This window comes from Microchirus variegatus (genome assembly GCF_963457635.1).
Source record: "Microchirus variegatus genome assembly, chromosome: 2".
NCBI lineage: Eukaryota > Metazoa > Chordata > Actinopteri > Pleuronectiformes > Soleidae > Microchirus > Microchirus variegatus.
This window is the reverse complement of record NC_139803.1, coordinates 44,384,496-44,410,319: the sequence shown is the minus strand read 5'-3', so window position 1 is coordinate 44,410,319 and position 25,824 is coordinate 44,384,496. Positions and strand designations below refer to the sequence as shown.

The following is a 25,824-nucleotide window of genomic DNA, read 5'->3' as shown; positions in this document are numbered from 1 at the left end:
TGAGGAATTAGTTGAGCCTTTTTCTTCTTTTCTGACCTTTTGTTGGTACACGTCCACCTTCTTATTGCACGCTACTGCCACCCACTGTTGATCGGTGGAAGATCATAAACAAAGTACGACACTTGAAAAGTGTTACGTGTTGAATTTCATTTAATTGGAAGTAAAACTAAACTTCATGTATTACAGGGCACAAAGCTATGGATCATCATGGAGTATCTGGGCGGTGGGTCGGCGCTCGACTTGGTGAGTTTTAAAAACTGATTTCAGCAAAATTTAAGTTGTTTTTTTGTGTCGTTAAAAAAGACTGAATAAAAGGCGGGTTTAATTATTGTTGCTAAAATGAAGTTTTGACCAGAGTTTTTCCCATTAAATATTTGTTGGTGTCAGAAAAATACATCACACCAAACCTCATAGAGAAAACCAGTGATTTTAGCTCACAGGGACACAGGAGCTGCTGGTCCTCTGCTGCCTCGTGTGGTCACTTTGTGTCACTGAGTTAAGTCTAAATTAAATATTTAAAAAGCTGAATTCACTAAAATCAGTCATTGTAAGTTAGTGGTGGAGGCAGCAGTGGATCAACAACTCCTGTGAACTCCTGTGTGCTGTGATGTTAAAATCACTGGTTTACTCTATGGACTTTGGTGTGGGAGAGTGAGTGACTTTGGTGTGAGAGAGTGAGTGACTTTGGTGTGAGAGAGTGAGTGACTTTGGTGTGAGAGAGTGAGTGAATTTGGTGTGGAAGAGTGAGTGACTTTGGTGTGGGAGACTGAGTGACTTTGGTGTGGGAGAGTGAGTGACTTTGGTGTGAGAGAGTGAGTGACTTTGGTGTGGGAGAGTGAGTGACTTTGGTGTGGGAGAGTGAGTGACTTTGGTGTGGGAGAGTGAGTGACTTTGGTGTGAGAGAGTGAGTGACTTTGGTGTGGGAGAGTGAGTGACTTTGGTGTGGGAGACTGAGTGACTTTGGTGTGGGAGAGTGAGTGACTTTGGTGTGAGAGAGTGAGTGACTTTGGTGTGAGAGAGTGAGTGACTTTGGTGTGGGAGAGTGAGTGACTTTGGTGTGGGAGAGTGAGTGACTTTGGTGTGGGAGAGTGAGTGACTTTGGTGTGAGAGAGTGAGTGACTTTGGTGTGGGAGAGTGAGTGACTTTGGTGTGGGAGAGTGAGTGACTTTGGTGTGGGAGAGTGAGTGACTTTGGTGTGAGAGAGTGAGTGACTTTGGTGAGAGAGTGAGTGACTTTGGTGTGAGAGAGTGAGTGACTTTGGTGAGAGAGTGAGTGACTTTGGTGTGGGAGATTGAGTGACTTTGGTGTGGGAGAGTGAGTGACTTTGGTGTGGGAGAGTGAGTGACTTTGGTGTGGGAGAGTGAGTGACTTTGGTGAGAGTGAGTGACTTTGGTGTGAGAGAGTGAGTGACTTTGGTGAGAGAGTGAGTGACTTTGGTGTGGGAGATTGAGTGACTTTGGTGTGGGAGAGTGAGTGACTTTGGTGTGGGAGAGTGAGTGACTTTGGTGTGGGAGAGTGAGTGACTTTGGTGAGAGTGAGTGACTTTGGTGTGAGAGAGTGAGTGACTTTGGTGAGAGAGTGAGTGACTTTGGTGTGGGAGATTGAGTGACTTTGGTGTGGGAGAGTGAGTGATTTACAAACGTCAGTTTCCTGTAGAAGTCATTATCTCACACAGTCACACTTCTAAGAAACTCTAAATCATCCCTTTAATTTAGAATAAACCCGCAGTTTCACCGTCTGTGTTGAGTCTTGTTTGAAATAAAGGTGAATCGAGGTGTGTTTGAGTTTCCTGTGAACAGCCTCCAGCTCATCACTGTGTGTGTGTGTGTGTGTGTGTGTGTGTGTGTGTGTGTGTGTGTGTGTGTGTGTGTGTGTGTGTGTGTGTGTGTGTGTGTGTGTGTGTGTGTGTGTGTGTGTGTGTGTGTGTGTGCAGCTGCGGGCAGGACCGTTCGAGGAGTCTCAGATCGCCACCATGTTGAAGGAGATCCTCAAAGGTCTCGACTACCTTCACTCTGAGAAGAAGATCCACAGAGACATCAAAGGTACGACTGACCCCGAACGCCGTCATTGTCGTCTACGTTTTGAAAATAGGACAAAAAAAAATTGCGTGTTCAAAAATTGCGTGTTCTTGAATTACCACATTAAGCAAACTCCGCCTCCTCTCACTGACCTCGTTCATGATGACTGCTTTTTTTTCTTCGCAGCCGCTAACGTCCTGCTGTCGGAGCACGGTCAGGTGAAGCTCGCGGACTTCGGCGTCGCCGGTCAGCTGACGGACACGCAGATCAAGAGGGAAACCTTCGTGGGAACGCCGTTCTGGATGGCGCCCGAGGTCATCCAACAGTCGGCCTACGACTCCAAGGTCAGTCTCTGTCAACGCGAGACATAAACGTTAAAAATATATATAAAAAATAAAGACGGGGGGGATAAGATGAAAGCTGTGAGGTGCGTCACCCGCGTCCTTTTACGGCGTTCGTCCCCGTTTGACTGTTGCCACGACGACGACCTCAGGCAGGTGGACGTTCTGTCGCTTCTGGCTCTGACTTCATTTGAATTCTTCCCTGGATTCTCCGGCTTTTATTTGCCTGTAATAGAAACAGTGACTGTGTTGACGACAAAGAAGTTTTGACCACAAACTGTCCTCACTGTGTGTGTGTGTGTTTATTTGAGACACACACACACCCCCCCCACACACGTCCTTTGCCGCCTCGTCTCGCACAATAAAGGACGATAAATCGCTTCATTGACGACAAAAGCGTCTCATTTGTGCGTTTAAAGCTGCTGCACCTGCTGCTGCAGAAACACTGTTTGTGTTTCCACTCTCACTGCTAAGCTAATAAGCTAACTGTTGGTGTTAGCGATTGTTAGCAACAATAGCACATACATTAGTATTCTGTGCACACAAACTGTGCAGCAACGTTTTCTACAAATTAAAAAACGTCCATCTTTACTTCTGTGATCTCTGGACAAAGCCAAGCTACCAAGCTAGCTAGATAGCTAGCAACAAAGCTGTTTGTTTCTTCTCTCACTGCTAAGCTAATAAGCTAATTGGTGGCTTGATCCAGTGTTGGTCATTGTTAGCAACAATGCCCTACGTGGTATTTTGTGCACACAAACTGTGTAGCAACATTTCTGACAAATAAATACATCCGTGTTTACTTCTTTGATCTTTGGACAAAGCCAGGCTACCAGGCTAGCTACCAAGCTGTTTGTTTCCACTCTCACTACTAAGCTAATAAGCTAACTGTTGGTGTTAGCAACAATGCTCTACTTGGTATACTGTGCACACAAACTGTGTAGCAACATTTTGGACAAATAAAAACATCTGCGTTTACTTCTTTGATCTTTGGACAAAGCCAGGCTACCAGGCTAGCTAGCAAGCTGTGTGTTTCCACTCCCACTGCTAAGCTAATAAGCTAATAAGCTAACTGGTGGCTGGATCCAGTGTTAGACATTGTTAGCAACAATGCTCTACATGGTATTCTGTGCACACAAACTGTGTAGCAACATTTTGCACAAATAAGAACATCTGCGTTTACTTCTGTGATCTTTGATACAAAGCCAGGCTACCAGCTACCACCTAGCTAGCTAGTTTGTTTCCACACACACTGCTAAGCTAATAAGCTAACCGGTGTCTGGATCCGGCTAACAATTAGCTTATTCATCCTCACAGCTAACTGTTGTCAAACAAGTAATTTTTTTCTTTTCTTTTTTAATAACAGATGGAACACACACACACACACACACACACACACACACACACACACACACACACACACACACACACACACACACGTGTTGTCATCGTGGGTTCGTGCTACGTTCACAAGCTAAACATATGTTCAGTGTCTGACAGTAAAAGGAGCCGCGGGAGTTAAAAAAGTCAAACGTCGGACCAACATCCTGTTGTAACACGACACTGTGTGTCTGTGTGTGTGTGTGTGAGATCACGTCTGACACATGGTTATTGGAGCAAGTTGAGAAGACGTGACATTCAACCTGTGTGTGTGTGTGTGTGTGTGTGTGTGTTTACCTTTCGGGTGTGTGTGTGTGTGTTGACATATGGTTAGTGGACGACAGACCACGAGTGTGTTACAGTTGAAAAATAAAATAAAAACAAGTGACACAAAAGTGTGTGTGCTAGCTAAAAGCTAACGCTCACAGTGAGTCAACACTTTTCTTTTTTTCAGAGAAATGATAAACGCTGATGTCATGGCTGAGAAAATCCACCTTTAGTTTTCCGAACGTGACACTTGAACTCTTTCTGACCATTTTAATGAAACATATTCAAAGTATTTAACGCTTTAAACGTGTTTCACGACACGCTAGCAGCAAAATGCTACACAGCCGATTAAGCTAATCATGAGAAAATGAGTAAATTCTCAATGTTTTTGACAGAAATGATGAAAATGCTGCTTCATTTCTTATTATTGTGTTGAATTTTCGCTCATTCTTGAAGTTTTATGGATGAAATTATAAAAGAATTAGTAATAGTTGATAAAAATGATCATCTTTGGCAGTTTAGTCAAGCTAATCTTTCATATTTGAGCATTTCTTGATCATGATGAGTTTGAAGTAAACTTTTGGACATTTATGCGACTAAAGGACACATAAAATGTGATTTTCTTGTATTTATTTCTATAAAAGCTTGTGCAAATTTTGTTTTACTGCGTCATAGTTGAACAAAAACGCGAAAAATTTGCTAAAGAGTTTCGTGACTAACTGTCAAATGGGATAAACGCTGACGTCATGCGGAGAAAATCCACCTTTAGTTTTGTAAACGTGACACTTGAACTCTTTCTGACCGTTTTAATGAAACATATTCAAAGTATTTAACACTTTAAACGCGTTTCACGACATGCTAGCAGCAAAATGCTACACAACCGATTAAGCTAATCATGAGAAAATGAGTCAATTCTCAATGTTTTTGACAGAAATGATGAAAATGCTGCTTCAGTTCTTATTATTGTGTTGAATTTTCACTCTTTCTTTAAGTTTTATGGATGAAACCATAAAATAATTAGTTATAGTTGATAAAAATGATCATCTTTGGCCGTTTAGTCAAGCTAATCTTTCATACTTGAGCATTTCTTGATCACGATGAGTTTGAATTAAACTTTTGGACATTTATGCGACTAAAGGACACATCGAAATGTGATTTTCTTGTATTTATTTCTATAAAAGCGTGCGTAAATCTCATTTTACTGCGTCATAGTTGAACAAAAACGTGAAAAAGTTTGCTAAAGAGTTTCGTGACTAACTGTCAAATGTCGTAAACTGTATTTTTTGTTGTTTTTTTGCCGCGTCTTTTCAGGCCGACATCTGGTCTCTGGGAATCACGGCCATCGAGCTAGCGAAGGGCGAACCTCCGAACTCGGACATGCACCCGATGCGAGTTCTCTTCCACATTCCCAAATCGCCGCCGCCGACGCTGACCGGAGATTTTTCCAAGAGCTTCAAGGAATTCACGGAGGCGTGTCTCAACAAAGACCCCGCCTTCGTAAGAAACGCACACAAACACACAAACACAAACACACAATTTAAGATAATATAATATAAGCTTTAAACTCATTAAACTGGGGAATTTATATACAGTAAATAAAAGGATTTTAACGATAAACCTGTTTAAAATTTACTTTTTAATACATTTGGTTTCATATTTGAGTGTTTTTATATAGTTTTACTGTATTAAACATCACAGTTTTTTATAGTTTAGGTTTAAACTTTGAATATTTTATTGTAAATATTTGAATTTCTGTGCATTTTGTTGTTGTTTTAAAGTTTCAGATTGTTCAGTTTTGTCATTTTGTGTGGTTGCAGTTTGTGTGGTTGCAGTTTGCATGGTTTGCTGCCACCTGGTGGACAAACTGCTCACTGTTTCGTTCCACATGAAATAAATGACGCACAAAAAAAGAAAGAAAATGACTTTAAATGAAAAAATAGTTTAGTTTAAATTTAAATAAAGTTTACAAGTTAAATGAACACAATTTTATACAGCTTGTGTTTTTGTATTTAATTTTACTGCATAACTTAATATTTAGCTGAAGATATGAAGTTTGAATTAAAGTAGAATTTAAAGTAAAAATGTAAGTGTGTGTGTGTGTGTGTGTGTAGCGTCCCACGGCCAAAGAGCTGCTCAAACACAAGTTCATCGTCAAACACTGTAAGAAGACGTCCTACCTCAGCGAGTTGATTGACAGGTACAGGAGGTGGAAGGAGGAGGGGCATAGTGACAGCAGCTCCGACGACTCCGACAGGTAACGCCCACTTTTCTTCTTCTTCTTCTTCTTTCTTTATTTCTGTCGAGGTCATAAATGAACAGTTTAAACATTTGTGTGTGCGTGTGTGTGTGTGTGTGTGTGTGTGTGTGTGTGTGTGTGTGTGTGTGTGTGTGTGTGTGTGTGTGTGTGTGTGTGTGTGTGTGTGTGTGTGTGTGTGTACAGTGAGTCCAGTAACAAAGAGAACAGTGATTCTCCAGAGTGGTCGTTCACCACCGTTCGTAAGAAGAAGTCGGACGGCAGGAAAGTTCTCAACGGAGCGGTCAGTGAAAATAAAAACACTCTTTTTATATTTGTAAATAATTCATATTTAAATAATAAAAAAATAGACTTCATACCTTTTTCTTCTTTGTCTTTAAATCCTTGTGGTCCAGGTTCAGGATAAGCTGAATAAATCCACCAGTCTGACCACGGTCATCTCTCCTGTCTTCACTGAGGTCAGCTCTCACACACATATATATGTTTGTTATGATGCAAAAATATACATGTTTTTATTGTTTTATGTGTTTAAAAAGTGAAGTTATTGTCGTATTAATAAGTTAATGTATGCTGCACTTGACCATGTACTGTTTCAAAGTGATTTAAATGGTAAAATAATGAGAAAATGTACAGAAAAATACAGCATTAGTGAAGAAAAATTATATATATACATGTGTATATGTATTTACACATACGTATGTATATATGTACGTATATATGTATATATACACACATGTATGTACACATGTATACATATATACGTGGACACATATACGTATACACATATACTTATACACGTATATACATACACACGTATACACGTATACATACACGTATACATATACACGTATACATATACACGTATACATACACACGTATACATACACGTATATACATACACACGTATACACGTATACATACACGTATACATATACACGTATATACATACACACGTATACATACACGTATACATATACACGTATATACATACACGTACACATACACATATACACATACACGTATACATATACACGTATACATACACACGTATACATACACACGTATATACAAACACGTATACATTTACACACATACGCACACGTATACATATACGTACATACATACACGTTCACATTTACGTACATACACATGTATACGTATATACACATATGTGTATATACATATACATATATATACACATACATACATATGCATTTTAAATGTAGCAATATTAAAAAAAAAAAATTATTTCATATAAAAATTAGACGTTACGTTGGGTTTACGACCTTTTTTTTTTTTACGATCAAATCCCCGTTAACGCAGAGAGGTTGCTCCGACTCGGAAAATCCGACTTCCGACAACAACTCGAATGCACCATTTATACAGAATACAGAAAAATGCTGAAACTGAAGGTTTAACAACGCTCTTATTTTGTAACATCGGAGACCAAACGTGACGCGACGTTTTAAGAGGCGTGGTCAAAACGTTCAACTAAAACCACTTTCCGACATATATTTATATAATATTTAAAACATTTCCTGTGTTTTCAGGCAAGTTTCCACCAATAAAAAAGTGATTAATTTGGTACAATAAACCAAATAAACTCACGAGTCGCCGCTCGGGTCGTATAAAAATAAAACAACGGCGAAAAACGACGTCTTTTCCGTTGAAAAGTGAGGTTTTTGAAGTGCAGATTTAGAGGCTGTGTTGTTTGTTTGTTTGCAGCTGAAGCAGCAGCACAAAGAACATTCACAACAACGTTTGGCTATAGAGGAACTGGAGAGAAACATCAGAGAAGCTGAAGACGTTTGTCCAGGAATCACAGACAGGATGGTGACGCACATCATCGCCAGGTAACTATGGACATCTTAGTCTGTGACGTCTTTATCTCACTGTTAGAAAGACTTTAACAACAGGAAACTGAACTCACTTTCCCACACCAAAGTCCATAGAGAAAACCAGTGATTTTAGCTCACAGGGACACAGGAGCTGCTGGTCCTCTGCTGCCTCGTGTGGTCACTTTGTGTCACTGAGTTAAGTCGAAATTAAATATTTTAAAAGCTGAATTCACTAAAATCAGTCATTGTAAGTTAGTGATGGAGGCAGCAGTGGATCAACAACTCCTGTGAACTCCTGTGTGCTGTGATGTTAAAATCACTGGTTTACTCTATGGACTTTGGTGTGGGAGAGTGAGTGACTTTGGTGTGGGAGAGTGAGTGGTTTACAAACTTCAGTTTACACAAGGAAAAGTCTGTCTAACAGTGAGATAAAGACTTCAACAGAGTATTTAACTTGCCATTAAACAGACTTTTCCAACAGGAAACTGATGTTTGTAAACCACTCACTCTCTCACACCAAAGTCACTCACTCTCCCACACCAAAGTCACTCACTCTCCCACACCAAAGTCACTCACTCTCCCACACCAAAGTCACTCACTCTCCCACACCAAAGTCACTCATTCTCCCACACCAAAGTCACTCACTCTCCCACAGCAAAGTCACTCACTCTCCCACAGCAAAGTCACTCACTCTCTCACACCAAAGTCACTCACTCTCCCACACCAAAGTCCCTCACTCTCCCACACCAAAGTCCTTCACTCTCCCACACCAAAGTCACTCACTCTCTCACACCAAAGTCACTCACAAAGTCACTCACTCTCCCACACCAAAGTCACTCACTCACTCTCTCACACCAAAGTCACTCACTCTCCCACACCAAAGTCACTCACTCTCCCACACCAAAGTCACTCACTCTCCCACAGCAAAGTCACTCACTCTCTCACACCAAAGTCACTCACTCTCCCACACCAAAGTCCCTCACTCTCCCACACCAAAGTCCTTCACTCTCCCACACCAAAGTCACTCACTCTCTCACACCAAAGTCACTCACAAAGTCACTCACTCTCCCACACCAAAGTCACTCACTCACTCTCTCACACCAAAGTCACTCACTCTCCCACACCAAAGTCACTCACTCTCCCACACCAAAGTCACTCACTCTCCCACACCAAAGTCACTCACTCTCCCACACCAAAGTCACTCACTCTCTCACACCAAAGTCACTCACTCTCCCACACCAAAGTCCATAGAGTAAACCAGTGATTTTAACATCACAGCACACAGGAGTTCACAGGAGTTGTTGATCCACTGCTGCCTCCATCACTAACTTACAATGACTGATTTTAGTGAATTCAGCTTTTAAAATATTTACTTAAGACTTAACTAAGTGACACAAAGTGACCACACGAGGCAGCAGAGGACCAGCAGCTCCTGTGTCCCTGTGAGCTAAAATCACTGGTTTTCTCTATGGGCTTTGGTGTGGGAGAGTGAGTGGTTTTACAAACTTCAGTTTTAAACATGAAGATAATTTCAGTCATAATATAATAAGTCATATTTTCTTTCTCTGTCTCAGGTTTACGACCAACTGAAGGACGTAGGAATGAAGACACTTGTCTCTGTACAGTGACTTTGCTGGAGGAGGAGATTTGCTGTGCGATGTCTCCTGGCTACACACACACACACACACACACACACACACACACACACACACACACACACACACACACACACACTCTAATAATGTAATATATACACTATATATTATGTATATACAGTATATTCACTGCTGCTGGTTGAAGAGTTTGTTTTTTCCCCAGTTCTTGGCTCACGGACGTCTTTTGTTGTTTTCTTCTTTTTTTTTTTTTTTTTTAATAATCACTTTTGGAACGTTTGTGTTTATAAATCAGACACGAGTCGTTTTGTCAGATTCTATTTTAATTTTTTTTTTTTGCGAATTACCGTCAAGTGCCTGAAAATGTCGATGCAACGAGACGTCGTCGTCGTCGTCGTTGTCGTTGCTCGTATTTTTGTTTTTGTTGTTATTTTTTGGTCCATCAGCAGTTGTGCGTCACGGTTTGCCTCGACAAATGTATATTTGTGTGTTTGTTGTTCAGTAGCACTTGAGAGAAAGAGAAAAAGAGATTCTATGCCAATAATTTGTTGACGTCAGTCGTACTTTTCCTTCACAGTTTCCTCATCCTTGAATTCAGTTTGATGTAAACTGCAATATTTCCACCAATCGCCAAATTTAAAATCTTATTTCTTTTACTTCCCGGTCTTACTTTTTTATTTTTCCACTTATGTTTGACCTTCTAGTTAGAAAATATGTCAAAAATAAACATCTTTTAACAATATTTTCCACTCAAATGTCTCAAGTAGCTTGCTAACCTGTAAGCTAGCTAGCTAGCTAGCTCGCTACTTAAGCTGCTTCACAATTCGAACGTCAAAGTCGTCTTAAAAGATGTAAATAGAACTTTTAATGGTAATAATTACTGGTATTTGATTAAAACTTGCGATTGAAAAATATACGCTAATGCTGTATGCTAAAGTGTTAGCGTTAGCTATATTTTTAGATTTGTGTTTTTCAAAACCAAAATGAAGTCAAAAGTCGTCTGAATTTTTAAAATCTAACGTTTGAGGGAGCCGTGATCAAAAGTACGACTGACTCTTTGTACCAAAGACACTATCGTTTTTATATCTATATATAAATAAATATCACAAGGGAAACGATAACGCTCGTCGTCGAGGGGGAAATGTTTGAAAGATTTTACAGCAATGTTTGTTTTTTTGTTTTTTTTGTAGCGGGACTTTTGTGTTTTAATAATAAATATTTAAGTTTGATTGAGAAACGTGAGTTTTTTTGGTGTTTTGTAAGTAATTAAAAAAAAAAAAAAAAGTCCAGTGTGTCTTAAATTAAATAATTTATTCACAAATGCAGTGAAGAAACACTCCAAACACTACGCCACAGTGGACACATTTGATTTGACCATGAAAAAGACAACATCAGGCCTTTTGTACCAAGTTCTCGTACCTGGGAAAACATCCGGACTTTGACTCTGATCCACTTCTGGATGACGCTTCATACCAGGACCACCAAAGCTAGCCACTACTCTACCGTGTTTGTCCACTAGGAGGAGACATTCCAGAATATGTCCACCACAACTTTTTAGGCATTTCTCAAGCAAGGCCAGTTCCTTATATCTACAGTCCTGAAGATACAACGACCTGAGAACCTTCGTGAACACAGTCTGAACAAATTGTCCTGTAGGAACATGAGAGGACAACAGTCTTCACCTGGGTTCTCCAGGGAAAAGACATGAGCTCAAGAAGGTCCAGTTCCTTATATCTACAGTCCTGAAGATACAATGACCTGAGAACCTTCGTGGACAGAGTCGGAACAAATTGTCCTGTAGGAACATGAGGACAACAGCCTTCACCTTGGTTCTCCAGGGAAAAGATCTGAGCTCAAGAAGGTCCAGTTCCTTCAGTCTACAGTCCTGAAGATACAATGACCAGAGAACCTTCTCGGACATGATGTTCCACACCTCAGAACAAATATGAGAGGGCAACGAAACATTGGGCTCTTCAGAGATAAGGAATCAAGCAAGACATGTTCTCCCGTCCCGATACCTAAACGGCTAACCTTTACCTAGCTAAGGCTCGTACGGCTCGTTTGAAAGTCAACACTTTAACTTTAACTTTAACCGACAACTGAAACACTTTACGGTTCAATCCACAAAAAGTTCTTTTGATCGACAACCGATGCTAGTTTCCAAAAACTGAGAAACTGAGAAAAACGAGGCAACAAACGTTACATTTGATCTGCTGCACAAATCAACGACGAAAACCCAAACAAACCATCGTACGTTTAACCGTTTTAACGTCTTATCTTTGTTTACACGTGTTTACAGCGTGACCTCGGTAATCTTCGTAGGACGTTTCCCTTCTTTTTTCTCGTCGTCGCCCTTCGAGTCCTTTTTTGTCCTTTCCTTTGCTGCGTTATCTTCCTCCTCCTCCTCCTCCTCTTCCTCCTCCTCCTCTTCCTCCTCCAGCTGGAGGCTCCCGGAGGAGAACCTCATCCTGGCGAGTCCACCTGACCGAACCATCTTCCCCAGCGGGGGCGGCGGGCAGTAATACGGGTAGAAAACCTCTGGATCCGAGTCGCTGTAGCTCCCCCTGGTGCCTCCAATCATGCACAGGGAGGTGGGGCGTTCGGGCAGAGGGGAGGAGTTAAGTGGCAGGTAGGTGGGTCTGGAGGGGCGTGTCAGGTGCGGGTAGTAACCGAGGGGACGGAACTCGGAGGCCGGGTTTGAACTTCTCGCGAGGTTGAACTTGACGTCAGGTTGGCTGGCGACGCGGCGCGGTAACCCCGGCAGGAAGTTACAGTCGTCGCTGTAATGCCCCGCCTCCGCGTGGCCGACGCCCATGAACCTCGCCCCGTTGCTGCGCGGCTGGTAAACCCTCGCTAACCCGCCGGAGCCGTAGGGGCGGAGGTTTCTCCTGATCGGGGAAACGGACGGAGAATCCTGGCCCAGTGGATAAAAAGCTGGACGATACAAGTTATCCACCGCCACGTAGTCCCGCCTCCTCGGCTGCGGGAAACGCTCCAGCGAAGACACGGCAACGTAGTCCGTCATGTACGGATGGCGGTTGAGCGGCGAGGAACCGGCCAAGGAGAACGTGGGGAGGACGGGGTGATACTGGTACGCCGGAGTGTTCGGGTAAAGAAGAACCAGCTGCTGTCCGGCGTCCGGATGCGGCTGAGGATTTGGCCGACGTCGCGATCTGTTGCCGTAAACCCCGGCTAACCTCTGCGCCTGGCGCTGCATCCCGAGGCGTCCGCACCTCGCGTCGTCCATCACGGACGTCGACGCCGATCTCGTCTTCGGGGAGGGCGTCGATTGGTGGACGGACGGGGAGAGGGGCGTGACCCGGGCGAGAGGGCTGGGCCTCTGCGTGACCTCCACGGATGATAGGCTGCGCTTAGCCCCGCCCCTCCGGAACTCGAAGTCGTCGAGACTCCGTTGATGCGGATCCAGCTCGTCCTGACTCTGCGACGCCAACGGGAACGGATACGAGTGTTCGTACATCTTTGACAGAAAGACAAGACTCCACTCGTTAGCGCTACGGTTAGCGACGAATCAGCTAACGACTTATTCAAATAAACACGTCTCACCTGTTTAGAGACGTCGGTGAGGAGATCGGGAGACGATCGGAACTGACGGGGATCGAACTCTGACGGACAATAAGCTCTGGAGCAAAGGAATGACGACACATTCAGATTATGAGAGAACAGATTATAACGAGCAGATTATGAGAGAGCAGATTATATCCGTGTGGTTTTTCCGTGCTTTTATTCTCACCTCTCAGAGTGTGAAGGCTTCTTCTCCCCTGATCCCGATCCTGATCCTGATCTTAATCCTGATCCTGATCCCATACACTCCAGCAGCTGTTTCTGCGTTCGCCCGCTGTCACGAGTCAAAGTTAAAGTTAAAGTTGTGAAATGAGCGAAACATCATGTAAAGAATCGCCTTCACCTGACGTTCCTCACCTGTATCTGAAGCTGGAACCTTTACTCGTCAGCAGAGTTTTGTGAACGTTCTTCGGTTCCTCGGGAAGTCTGAAGAAGGCGTGATATTCCACGCACGTTTTCCAGAACGACTTACAAACATCACGACTCGCCATGGAAAACTCCAGCGTGTCCTTACAGGACGGCTGTGAACACAACGTTAATGTGATGTAAAAACTGTCTGTGAAGGTTCTCTGAAGGTTCTGTGAAGGTTCTCACCCCGACTTTGTCGTGCAGTTTGATGAGAAAATGTTTGCGTTTGAAGCTCAGTTTGCGGATTTTCGCCCAACTGAACGTGTTGATTTTGGTGTTTCCCTGAAAAACAGAGGCGAGAAAAAAGGATTCAATGCATACGATGAGCTTTATTTTGAAAATCTGACAAGAAAAATCAAGAAAACAGGATAGAGATTTGATCTCTTAGTGTTGGGGATCAATGGATAACTTCCAGGATTTGTGGTTTACCAACGCTATTACTCAAAAACAGCACCTCCTATTGGCAGAATGGTGGTATGACAAGGAAGACTTTTACTTGGTAGTCCTAAAGAAAAAACCCATCGTTGACGTCGTCTCTCGGTTGGATCACAGCTCGCGTTGTTGTTTAATCGTATTTGGGCTCCGTTATCTTAGGTCTGCACCAGGAACCCAACATTTGTTGACGTATCCAGGACGACGACCTCGCACCTGAGAGACCGACAACCTCGGACTTGAAAGACCGACAACCTCGCACATCAAAGACCAACAACCTCGCACTTTAAAGACCAACAACCTCGCACCTGAAAGACTGACAAACTCGCGCCTGAACGTCGGACAACCTCGCACCTGAAAGACCAACAACCTCGCACCTGAAAGACCGACAACCTCGCACCATAACGTCCGACAACCTCGCACCTTAACGACCGACAACCTCGCACCTGAAAGTCCGACAACCTCACACCTGAAAGTCCGACAACCTCGCACCTAACATCCGACAACCTCGCACCTGAAGGACTGACAACCTCGCACCTGAAAGTCCGACAACCTCGCACCTTAACGTCCGACAACCTCGCACCTTAACGACCGACAACCTCACACCTCAAAGTCCGACAACCTCGCACCTTAACGACCGACAACCTCGCACCTAGCATCCGACAACCTCGCACCTGAAGGACAGACAACCTTGCAGCTTAACGACCGACAACGTCGCACCTTAAAGTCCAACAACCTCGCACCTGCTTCGACAACCTCGCACCTTAAAGTCCGACGTCGCACCTGAAATTCCGACAACCTCGCACCGTGATGACCGACAACCTCGCACATCATAGACCCACAACCTTGCACCTCAAAGACCAACAACCTCGCACCTGAAAGACCGACAAGCTCGCACCTGCTCCGACAACCTCGCACCTGAACATCCGACAACCTCGCACCTGAAATTCCGACAATCTCGTACCTGAAATTCCGACATCTCACCTGAAAGTCCGACAACGTCGCACCTGAAATTCCGACAACCTCGCACCTGAACAACCTACAACCTCGCACCTGAAAGACCAACAACCTCGCACCTGAAAGACCGACAACCCTCGCACCTGCTCCGACAACCTCGCACCTGAACATCCGACAACCTCGCACCTGAAATTCCGACAATCTCGTACCTGAAATTCCGACAACCTCGCACCTGAAAGACCGCCAACCTCGCACCTGCTCCAACAACCTCGCACCTGAAATACCGACAATCTCGTACCTGAAATTCCGACAACGTCGCACCTGAAATTCCGACAACCTCGCACCTGAACAACCGACAACCTCGCACCTGAAAGACCAACAACCTTGCACCTGAAACCCGACAACCTCGCACCTGGAATTCCGACAACCTCGCACCTGAAATTCCGACAACCTCGCACCTGAAAGACCAGAACTCCAGAGTGAGTGACCGCCAGGTTGATCCTCATCCCCTCGCCGTCGTGAGCTGGGTGTGGCCTGATCGCGTACATGTCCAGCTTCCTCGCCACCTCCAGCAGCTGGACGTCAGAGTCCGCCGGAGACACGCCCCTACAGAGACGCAGAGGACAGACGGACGTTGTTCTTCCGTTTGACCGTGAAAGTGTTTGTGAGTGAAAAGACAAACCTGTGTTTCTTGTGTAACTTGATGATCTTGTGGTCTAAATATTCCTGGTTGGGGACGAACTGCTTCATCTCCAGATGGTGGCAGACCAGCTCCTCGTCGTAGTCGCCTAACTCTGCTGTAACAAACGAAAACAAACGTAAAGATACGAGAAGATAAAACTGACTTTTCTCTGTTTTCCAGGACTTTCAATGAGTTTGAAGGAAACTCAGTGATTCCCAAACCTTTTGTCCACCATTAAAGTCGACAACTTCAATCGTTTATATGCAAACATAAGCAGCAGTTGAAGGTTTTTCTTCTTATTTTCACTAAAACTTCCCTCAAATCCAAACTACACCAAGTTCAGACTTACACTGCAGTATGTGAGAGACCAGCAGGGCGGCGCTGTTGTCGTTACAGGTCAAACTGCCGTTGGACAAGTCCTGTTTCATCTGTAAGGCAAAGAGATATCTACACACACACACACAATCATTGATAAACTTTATTTATAAAAGACTTTTCATACAAAAACAAACAACAACTGCTATGAACAGCAATGAGGAAGTGAAGAAGAGAAGGAAGTGAGGAAAGGAAGTGAGGAAAGGACGTGAGGAAGCGCTTACGTGGAACTAAACTCAAATAATATCAGTGATGAGAACAGAAGGTAAAATGAAATGAAAATAGAGAAGAAAATTTGTTAAATAAAGGTTGTGTATCATCAACATTTCTTTAAAATACGTTTTTCTTTACGTTAGTTCAGTAAAATTGTACGAGAATCTGAACTTTGACCTGGTGAGACCTCGCTTCAGTTGTCCTGGATCAGGAGGAAAGAACTTAACGATGAACCTGAAGAAAAGATCGCTGCTGTCTGAAGAAGAGAGAAGAAGAAGAATATTCAATATATATATAAATATATATATAAGATATTTAAATTAATTAAGAAGGGAAAAATATGAATTAATTTCATTTAAATGAACAAAAAATAGAGAAAACTTTACATTTAATCTGTTTGTTCAGCGGCTTCAGCAGCTCCAACCAAACCTGCAACACATCAACATCATTTAAACAGCTTTATATTATATATTATATATTTATATACTTGTAAATTATTATGTATTTATATTGTGTTTTCCTCTCACATAGTTCCCACTGTTGTGTCTGAACTCCAGACCAAAATATTCTTTCTCCAGAAGCTTCAGGTGAAGACAAACTCTGTTGAAGAAGTCGCCGCCCAACACTTTGTGCTACGATTTAAAGGGAATTAAAGAGATTTAAAGATAAGTGGATTATTTTAAATGTATAATCTGAGTTACAACCAAATTAAAGGAAGTTTGTATCACTGTTTTTCTTTTTTTTAAATTCATAAAAATTATTCCTTGAGAGATTTGCAAATATTTTAATCTGATCCTTGTTCAGGGCGATGCCGACTATTATGATGGTAAATTTCAAGTCATTCTGAGATACTTTTTTTTTTTTTGAAGAAAGTCAGCTCACTGTCAAAGTGCATCAGGGTAAATGGATAATTTCCTAGATTTTAACAATTCATAAAAATTATTCCTTAAGACATTTGCAAATATTTTCAACTGATCCTTGTTCAGGGCGATGCCGACTATTAAGATGGTAAATTTCAAGTCATTCCGAGATACTTTTTTTTTTTTTGAAGAAAGTCAGCTGTCAAAGTGTATCAGGGCAAATGGATAATTTTCTAGATTTCAAAAATTCATAAAAATTATTCCTTAAGAGATTTGCAAATATTTTCAACTGATCCTTGTTCAGGGCGATGCCGACTATTAAGATGGTAAATTTCAAGTCATTCCGAGATACTTTTTTTTTTGTTGAAGAAAGTCAGCTCACTGTCAAAGTGCATCAGGGCAAATGGATCATTTCCTGAATTTCAAAAATTCATAAAAATTATTCCTTAACAGATTTGCAAATATTTTCAACAGATCCTTGTTCAGGGCGATGCCGACTATTAAGATGGTAAATTTCAAGTCATTCCGAGATACTTTTTGTTTTTTTGAAGAAAGTCAGTTCACTGTCAAAGTGCATCAGGGCAAATGGATCATTTCCTGAATTTCAAAATTTCATAAAAATTATTCCTTAAGAGATTTGCAAATATTTTCAACTCATCCTTGTTCAGGACGATGCCGACTATTATGATGGTAAATTTCAAGTCATTCCGAGATACTTTTTTTTTTTTTTTTGAAGAAAATCAGCTGTCAAAGTGTATCAGGGCAAATGGATCATTTTCTAGATTTCAAAAATTCATAAAAATTATTCCTTAAGACATTTGCAAATATTTTCAACTGATCCTTGTTCAGGGCGATGACGACTATTAAGATGGTAAATTTCAAGTCATTCCGAGATACTTTTTGTTTTTTTGAAGAAAGTCAGCTCACTGTCAAAGTGCATCAGGGCAAATGGATCATTTCCTGAATTTCAAAAATTCATAAAAATTATTCCTTAAGAGATTTGCAAATATTTTCAACTCATCCTTGTTCAGGACGATGCCGACTATTATGATGGTAAATTTCAAGTCATTCCGAGATACTTTTTGTTTTTGAGAAGAAAGTCAGCTCACTGTCAAAGTGCAACAGGGCAAATAGATAATTTCCTGAATTTCATAAATTCATAAAAATTATTCCTTAAGACATTTGCAAATATTTTCAACTCATCCTTGTTCAGGACGATACCGACTATTAAGATGGTAAATTTCAAGTCATTCTGAGATACTTTTTTTTTTTTTTGAAGAAAGTCAGCTGTGAAAGTGTATCAGGGCAAATGGATAATTTTCTAGATTTCAAAAATTCATAAAAATTATTCCTTAAGACATTTGCAAATATTTTCAACTGATCCTTGTTCAGGGCGATGCCGACTATTAAGATGGTAAATTTCAAGTCATTCCGAGATACTTTTTTTTTTTTTGAAGAAAGTCAGCTCACTGTCAAAGTGCATCAGGGTAAATGGATCATTTCCTAGATTTTAACAATTCATAAAAATTATTCCTTAAGACATTTGCAAATATTTTCAACTGATCCTTGTTCAGGGCGATGCCGACTATTAAGATGGTAAATTTCAAGTCATTCCGAGATACTTTTTTTTTTTTTGAAGAAAGTCAGCTGTCAAAGTGTATCAGGGCAAATGGATAATTTTCTAGATTTCAAAAATTCATAAAAATTATTCCTTAAGAGATTTGCAAATATTTTCAACTGATCCTTGTTCAGGGCGATGCCGACTATTAAGATGGTAAATTTCAAGTCATTCCGAGATACTTTTTTTTTTGTTGAAGAAAGTCAGCTCACTGTCAAAGTGCATCAGGGCAAATGGATCATTTCCTGAATTTCAAAAATTCATAAAAATTATTCCTTAACAGATTTGCAAATATTTTCAACAGATCCTTGTTCAGGGCGATGCCGACTATTAAGATGGTAAATTTCAAGTCATTCCGAGATACTTTTTGTTTTTTTGAAGAAAGTCAGTTCACTGTCAAAGTGCATCAGGGCAAATGGATCATTTCCTGAATTTCAAAATTTCATAAAAATTATTCCTTAAGAGATTTGCAAATATTTTCAACTCATCCTTGTTCAGGACGATGCCGACTATTATGATGGTAAATTTCAAGTCATTCCGAGATACTTTTTTTTTTTTTTTGAAGAAAATCAGCTGTCAAAGTGTATCAGGGCAAATGGATCATTTTCTAGATTTCAAAAATTCATAAAAATTATTCCTTAAGACATTTGCAAATATTTTCAACTGATCCTTGTTCAGGGCGATGACGACTATTAAGATGGTAAATTTCAAGTCATTCCGAGATACTTTTTGTTTTTTTGAAGAAAGTCAGCTCACTGTCAAAGTGCATCAGGGCAAATGGATCATTTCCTGAATTTCAAAAATTCATAAAAATTATTCCTTAAGAGATTTGCAAATATTTTCAACTCATCCTTGTTCAGGACGATGCCGACTATTATGATGGTAAATTTCAAGTCATTCCGAGATACTTTTTGTTTTTGAGAAGAAAGTCAGCTCACTGTCAAAGTGCAACAGGGCAAATAGATAATTTCCTGAATTTCATAAATTCATAAAAATTATTCCTTAAGACATTTGCAAATATTTTCAACTCATCCTTGTTCAGGACGATACCGACTATTAAGATGGTAAATTTCAAGTCATTCTGAGATACTTTTTTTTTTTTTTGAAGAAAGTCAGCTGTGAAAGTGTATCAGGGCAAATGGATAATTTTCTAGATTTCAAAAATTCATAAAAATTATTCCTTAAGACATTTGCAAATATTTTCAACTGATCCTTGTTCAGGGCGATGCCGACTATTAAGATGGTAAATTTCAAGTCATTCCGAGATACTTTTTTTTTTTTTGAAGAAAGTCAGCTCACTGTCAAAGTGCATCAGGGTAAATGGATCATTTCCTAGATTTTAACAATTCATAAAAATTATTCCTTAAGACATTTGCAAATATTTTCAACTGATCCTTGTTCTGAGCGATGCCGACTATTAAGATGGTAAATTTCAAGTCATTCCGAGATACTTTTTTTTTTTTTGAAGAAAGTCAGCTCACTGTCAAAGTGCATCAGGGCAAATGGATCATTTCCTAGATTTTAAAAATTCATAAAAATTATTCCTTAAGACATTTGCAAACATTTTCAACTGATCCTTGTTCAGGGCGTTGCCGGCTATTATGATGGTAAATTTCAAGTCATTCCGAGATACTTTTTGTTTTTTTGAAGAAAGTCAGCTCACTGTCAAAGTGCATCAGGGCAAATGGATCATTTCCTGAATTTCAAAAATTCATAAACATTATTCCTTAAGATATTTGCAAATATTTTCAACTGATCCTTGTTCAGGGCGATGCCGGCCATTATGATGGTAAATTTCAAGTCATTCTGAAATACTTTTTTTTTTGAAGAAGAAAGTCAGCTCACCGTTAAAGTGCATCAGGGCAAATAGATAATTTCCTAGATTTTAAAAATTCATAAAAATTATTCCTTAAGACATTTGCAAATATTTTCAACTGATCCTTGTTCAGGGTGATGCCGACTATTAAGATGGTAAATTTCAAGTCATTCTGAGATACTTTTTTTTTTTTTGAAGAAAGTCAGCTCACTGTCAAAGAGCATCAGGGTAAATGGATCATTTCCTAGATTTTAACAATTCATAAAAATTATTCCTTAAGACATTTGCAAATATTTTCAACTGATCCTTGTTCAGGGCGATGCCGACTATTAAGATGGTAAATTTCAAGTCATTCCGAGATACTTTTTTTTTTTTTGAAGAAAGTCAGCTCACTGTCAAAGTGCATCAGGGTAAATGGATCATTTCCTAGATTTTAACAATTCATAAAAATTATTCCTTAAGACATTTGCAAATATTTTCAACTGATCCTTGTTCAGGGCGATGCCGACTATTAAGATGGTAAATTTTAAGTCATTCCGAGATACTTTTTTTTTTTTTTTGAAGAAAATCAGCTGTCAAAGTGTATCAGGGCAAATGGATCATTTTCTAGATTTCAAAAATTCATAAAAATTATTCCTTAAGACATTTGCAAATATTTTCAACTGATCCTTGTTCAGGGCGATGCCGCCTATTAAGATGGTAAATTTCAAGTCATTCCGAGATACTTTTTTTTTTTTGAAGAAAGTCAGCTCACTGTCAAAGTGCATCAGGGCAAATGGATCATTTCCTGAATTTCAAAAATTCATAAAAATTATTCCTTAAGAGATTTGCAAATATTTTCAACTCATCCTTGTTCAGGACGATGCCGACTATTATGATGGTAAATTTCAAGTCATTCCGAGATACTTTTTGTTTTTGAGAAGAAAGTCAGCTCACTGTCAAAGTGCAACAGGGCAAATAGATAATTTCCTGAATTTCATAAATTCATAAAAATTATTCCTTAAGAGATTTGCAAATATTTTCAACTCATCCTTGTTCAGGACGATACCGACTATTAAGATGGTAAATTTCAAGTCATTCTGAGATACTTTTTTTTTTTTTTGAAGAAAGCTGTGAAAGTGTATCAGGGCAAATGGATAATTTTCTAGATTTCAAAAATTCATAAAAATTATTCCTTAAGACATTTGCAAATATTTTCAACTGATCCTTGTTCAGGGCGATGCCGACTATTAAGATGGTAAATTTCAAGTCATTCCGAGATACTTTTTTTTTTTTTGAAGAAAGTCAGCTCACTGTCAAAGTGCATCAGGGTAAATAGATAATTTCCTAGATTTTAAAAATTCATAAAAATTATTCCTTAAGAGATTTGCAAATATTTTCAACTGATCCTTGTTCTGAGCGATGCCGACTATTAAGATGGTAAATTTCAAGTCATTCCGAGATACTTTTTGTTTTTGAAGAAGAAAGTCAGCTCACCGTTAAAGTGCATCAGGGCAAATAGATAATTTCCTAGATTTTAAAAATTCATAAAAATTATTCCTTAAGAGATTTGCAAATATTTTCAACTGATCCTTGTTCTGAGCGATGCCGACTATTAAGATGGTAAATTTCAAGTCATTCCGAGATACTTTTTGTTTTTGAGAAGAAAGTCAGCTCACTGTCAAAGTGCATCAGGGCAAATGGATCATTTCCTGAATTTCAAAAATTCATAAAAATTATTCCTTAAGAGATTTGCAAATATTTTCAACAGATCCTTGTTCAGGGCGATGCCGACTATTAAGATGGTAAATTTCAAGTCATTCCGAGATACTTTTTGTTTTTTTGAAGAAAGTCAGTTCACTGTCAAAGTGCATCAGGGCAAATGGATCATTTCCTGAATTTCAAAAATTCATAAAAATTATTCCTTAAGAGATTTGCAAATATTTTCAACTGATCCTTGTTCAGGGCAATGCCGACTATTATGATGGTAAATTTCAAGTCATTCCGAGATACTTTTTTTTTTTTTTAAGAAAGTCAGCTCACTGTCAAAGTGCATCAGGGCAAATGGATCATTTCCTGAATTTCAAAAATTCATAAAAATTATTCCTTAAGAGATTTGCAAATATTTTCAACTCATCCTTGTTCAGGACGATGCCGACTATTATGATGGTAAATTTCAAGTCATTCCGAGATACTTTTTGTTTTTGAGAAGAAAGTCAGCTCACTGTCAAAGTGCAACAGGGCAAATAGATCATTTCCTGAATTTCATAAATTCATAAAAATTATTCCTTAAGACATTTGCAAATATTTTCAACTGATCCTTGTTCAGGGTGATGCCGACTATTAAGATGGTAAATTTCAAGTCATTCTGAGATACTTTTTTTTTTGAAGAAGAAAGTCAGCTGTCAAAGTGTATCAGGGCAAATGGATCATTTTCTAGATTTCAAAAATTCATAAAAATTATTCCTTAAGACATTTGCAAATATTTTCAACTGATCCTTGTTCAGGGCGATGCCGACTATTAAGATGGTAAATTTCAAGTCATTCCGAGATACTTTTTTTTTTTTTGAAGAAAGTCAGCTCACTGTCAAAGTGCATCAGGGCAAATGGATCATTTCCTAGATTTTAACAATTCATAAAAATTATTCCTTAAGACATCTGCAAATATTTTCAACTGATCCTTGTTCAGGGCGATGCCGACTATTAAGATGGTAAATTTCAAGTCATTCCGAGATACTTTTTGTTTTTTAGAAGAAAGTCAGCTCACTGTCAAAGTGCATCAGGGCAAATGGATCATTTCCTGAATTTCAAAAATTCATAAACACGCACGCACGCACACATGTGCACACATGCGCACACACACACACACACACACCCTTGTCTCCTCCCTCCTCTCTGATAATTACATGCTGTTTGTCCTTCTGCTTTTTTTAGCGTTAACTGTCTGCTAGCCTGTGTTTAGCCCCCTGCTGGTGGTCACTGGACGTCACTCATTAACTCGTCATGAGGAGGAGGAGGAGGAGGAGGAGGAGGAGGAGGAGCAGCTGTGTCTGAGGAGAAATGGAACACACTTTTGTAACGTGTGATTAGAGGGAAAATAATGTCTGGAATTAAACGCTGGTTTGTTTTAAAGGAGATTTAAATAAAACTGAGATGTTAATAAAAATAAAAACTAAAGACACACTGGAGACATCTGAAGTAGAAGAAGAAATAAATGTGATTTTTTATATTACACATATACTGTATATGTATATATATATATATATATACAGTATATGTGTAATATAAAAAATCACATTTATTTCTTATACATATATATATATATATATATATATATATATATATATATATATATATACATATATTAGAGCTCTTTTTTGGACTCACACTATTTTTACCCTGGTGCATTTACTCATTCATCTCTTTTCTTTTCTTCTTCTAAAGATGCTATTATTGTCCCAGAGGCTGACACACACACACACACACACACACACACACACACACACACACACACACACACACACACACACTGACCCGTATATGAGATCACATGACGTGATTGTTTCATGCTTCATGAAGTCTACGACGTCTGCGTCACACGATCACGTCACACTGTTAGAAAATACTTTGACAGGAAACTGAAGTCTGTAAACCACTCACTCTCCCACACCAAAGCCCACAGAGAAAACCAGTGACTTTAGCTCACAGGGACACAGGATCTGTGGGTCCTCTGCTGCCTCGTGTGGTCACTTTGTGTCACTGAGTTAAGTCTAAAGTAAACTTTGGTGTGGGAGAGTGAGTGACTTTGGTGTGGGAGAGTGAGTGACTTTGGTGTGGGAGAGTGAGTGACTTTGGTGTGAGAAAGTGAGTGACTTTGGTGTGGGAGAGTGAGTGACTTTGGTGTGGGAGAGTGAGTGACTTCGGTGTGGGAGAGTGAGTGACTTTGGTGTGAGAGAGAGTGACTTTGGTGTGGGAGAGCGAGTGACTTTGGTGTGAGAGAGTGAGTGACTTCGGTGTGGGAGAGTGAGTGACTTTGGTGTGAGAGAGTGAGTGACTTTGGTGTGTGAGAGTGAGTGGTTTATAAAAGTCTGTCTAACAGTGAAATAAAGACGTGATCATAGGTTTTATTAAGTAAACCTTTTGTTAAAGTGACTAATATTGATGTAAATGTCACGACTTCATATAAAAACGCTTCAAAAACCCTGAATTATTCCTTTAAAGTTCATTTAAAACGTCATTACTCAGATTTTCTCTGCTCACTGTTATTATCTGTGTTCATCACAGTGATTGTGTTTATTAATAATGTCAATTATTATTATTATAATAATAATAAAAACGTGTTTATTTCAGCAGAAGTGGTTCATTAAGCTGCAGCGAACATGACAAATGAACATTATTTTGTTCTAACGAAGTTCAAAATGCAAACGGTCACGAGATAAAACGGTGATCGATCAGGTTATTGATTCATATTTAGATTAAAAGTGAAGTTAGGCGCGCGCAGCAGCATAAATAAATAAACATAAGTAAACAAAGAGTCAGTGATGATGAACTCACCTCCACCTCGAACGTGCGCTCGCTCTCATCCAGGAAGATCACGCGCAGCCGGAGCTTCGTCTCCTTGGAGACGCGAGACCTGGAGGTGAAACTGGAGAGTCTGCGGGTCCGAGGCTCGCGCTCCTCCATCATCATCATCATCATCATCATCGTCTCTGTCCTCGTGTCTCTGGAGAGGACGGAGGAAAGGAATGCGGAAGGAAGGAAAGGAAAGGAAGGACTGAAGGAGAGCAGCAGCAGATCAATCCTCCATCACGTCCTTCACCGCGAGAGCGAGAAACTTCATCGTCTTCATCATCATCATCATCATCATCCTCATCTTCATCTTCATCCTCCTCCAGTGATCTGCGGCTGCTGGAGCGCGCGCGCTCTCTCCACGTGCGTAATGGCACGATGACGCAGTTTCTCCACGCGCTGAAACATTAATTTATCTGTTTACATATATATAAAAAAAACGATTACAGATGTGTTTTAATGATATATTTACACACACACACACACACACACACACGCACACACACACACACGCACACACACACACGGTTTAAATTGAATAAACTCTATTTTTCTTTCTTTACATCTTTGTTTTCTTTATTGTTACAAACACAGAGAGGAAACACTCAGTGTGTGTGTGTGTGTG

At 40.1% G+C, this 25,824-nt stretch overlaps 2 protein-coding genes across 2 annotated transcripts in view; one reads left to right on the top strand and one right to left on the bottom strand.

The window, feature by feature from the left end:
* LOC310924187 (serine/threonine-protein kinase 26-like) overlaps nt 1–10,936 on the top strand; it is an 11,322-nt gene extending 386 nt beyond the window's left edge. The window contains exons 2-10 of the mRNA XM_083885837.1: nt 187–243; nt 1,934–2,042; nt 2,205–2,362; nt 5,315–5,500; nt 6,115–6,257; nt 6,444–6,540; nt 6,653–6,715; nt 7,983–8,110; nt 9,670–10,936. Coding sequence (XP_083741963.1) covers nt 208–243; nt 1,934–2,042; nt 2,205–2,362; nt 5,315–5,500; nt 6,115–6,257; nt 6,444–6,540; nt 6,653–6,715; nt 7,983–8,110; nt 9,670–9,685 — 936 coding nt within the window. The 5' untranslated portion in view covers nt 187–207 and the 3' untranslated portion in view covers nt 9,686–10,936. The remainder of the gene's footprint in view (nt 1–186; nt 244–1,933; nt 2,043–2,204; nt 2,363–5,314; nt 5,501–6,114; nt 6,258–6,443; nt 6,541–6,652; nt 6,716–7,982; nt 8,111–9,669) is intronic.
* Nucleotides 10,937–12,001: 1,065 nt separating this feature from the next.
* Nucleotides 12,002–25,334, bottom strand: LOC310942419 (FERM domain-containing protein 7-like; the record flags this gene model as incomplete). Its single annotated transcript, XM_083907799.1, has 12 exons — nt 12,002–13,186; nt 13,273–13,348; nt 13,460–13,564; nt 13,648–13,811; nt 13,885–13,980; nt 15,546–15,693; nt 15,770–15,884; nt 16,119–16,216; nt 16,535–16,613; nt 16,744–16,786; nt 16,885–16,989; nt 25,185–25,334. The coding sequence occupies 12 exons, from the start codon at nt 25,332–25,334 to the stop codon at nt 12,002–12,004; spliced, it is 2,364 nt and encodes a 787-aa protein (XP_083763925.1).
* Nucleotides 25,335–25,824: the final 490 nt, after the last annotated feature.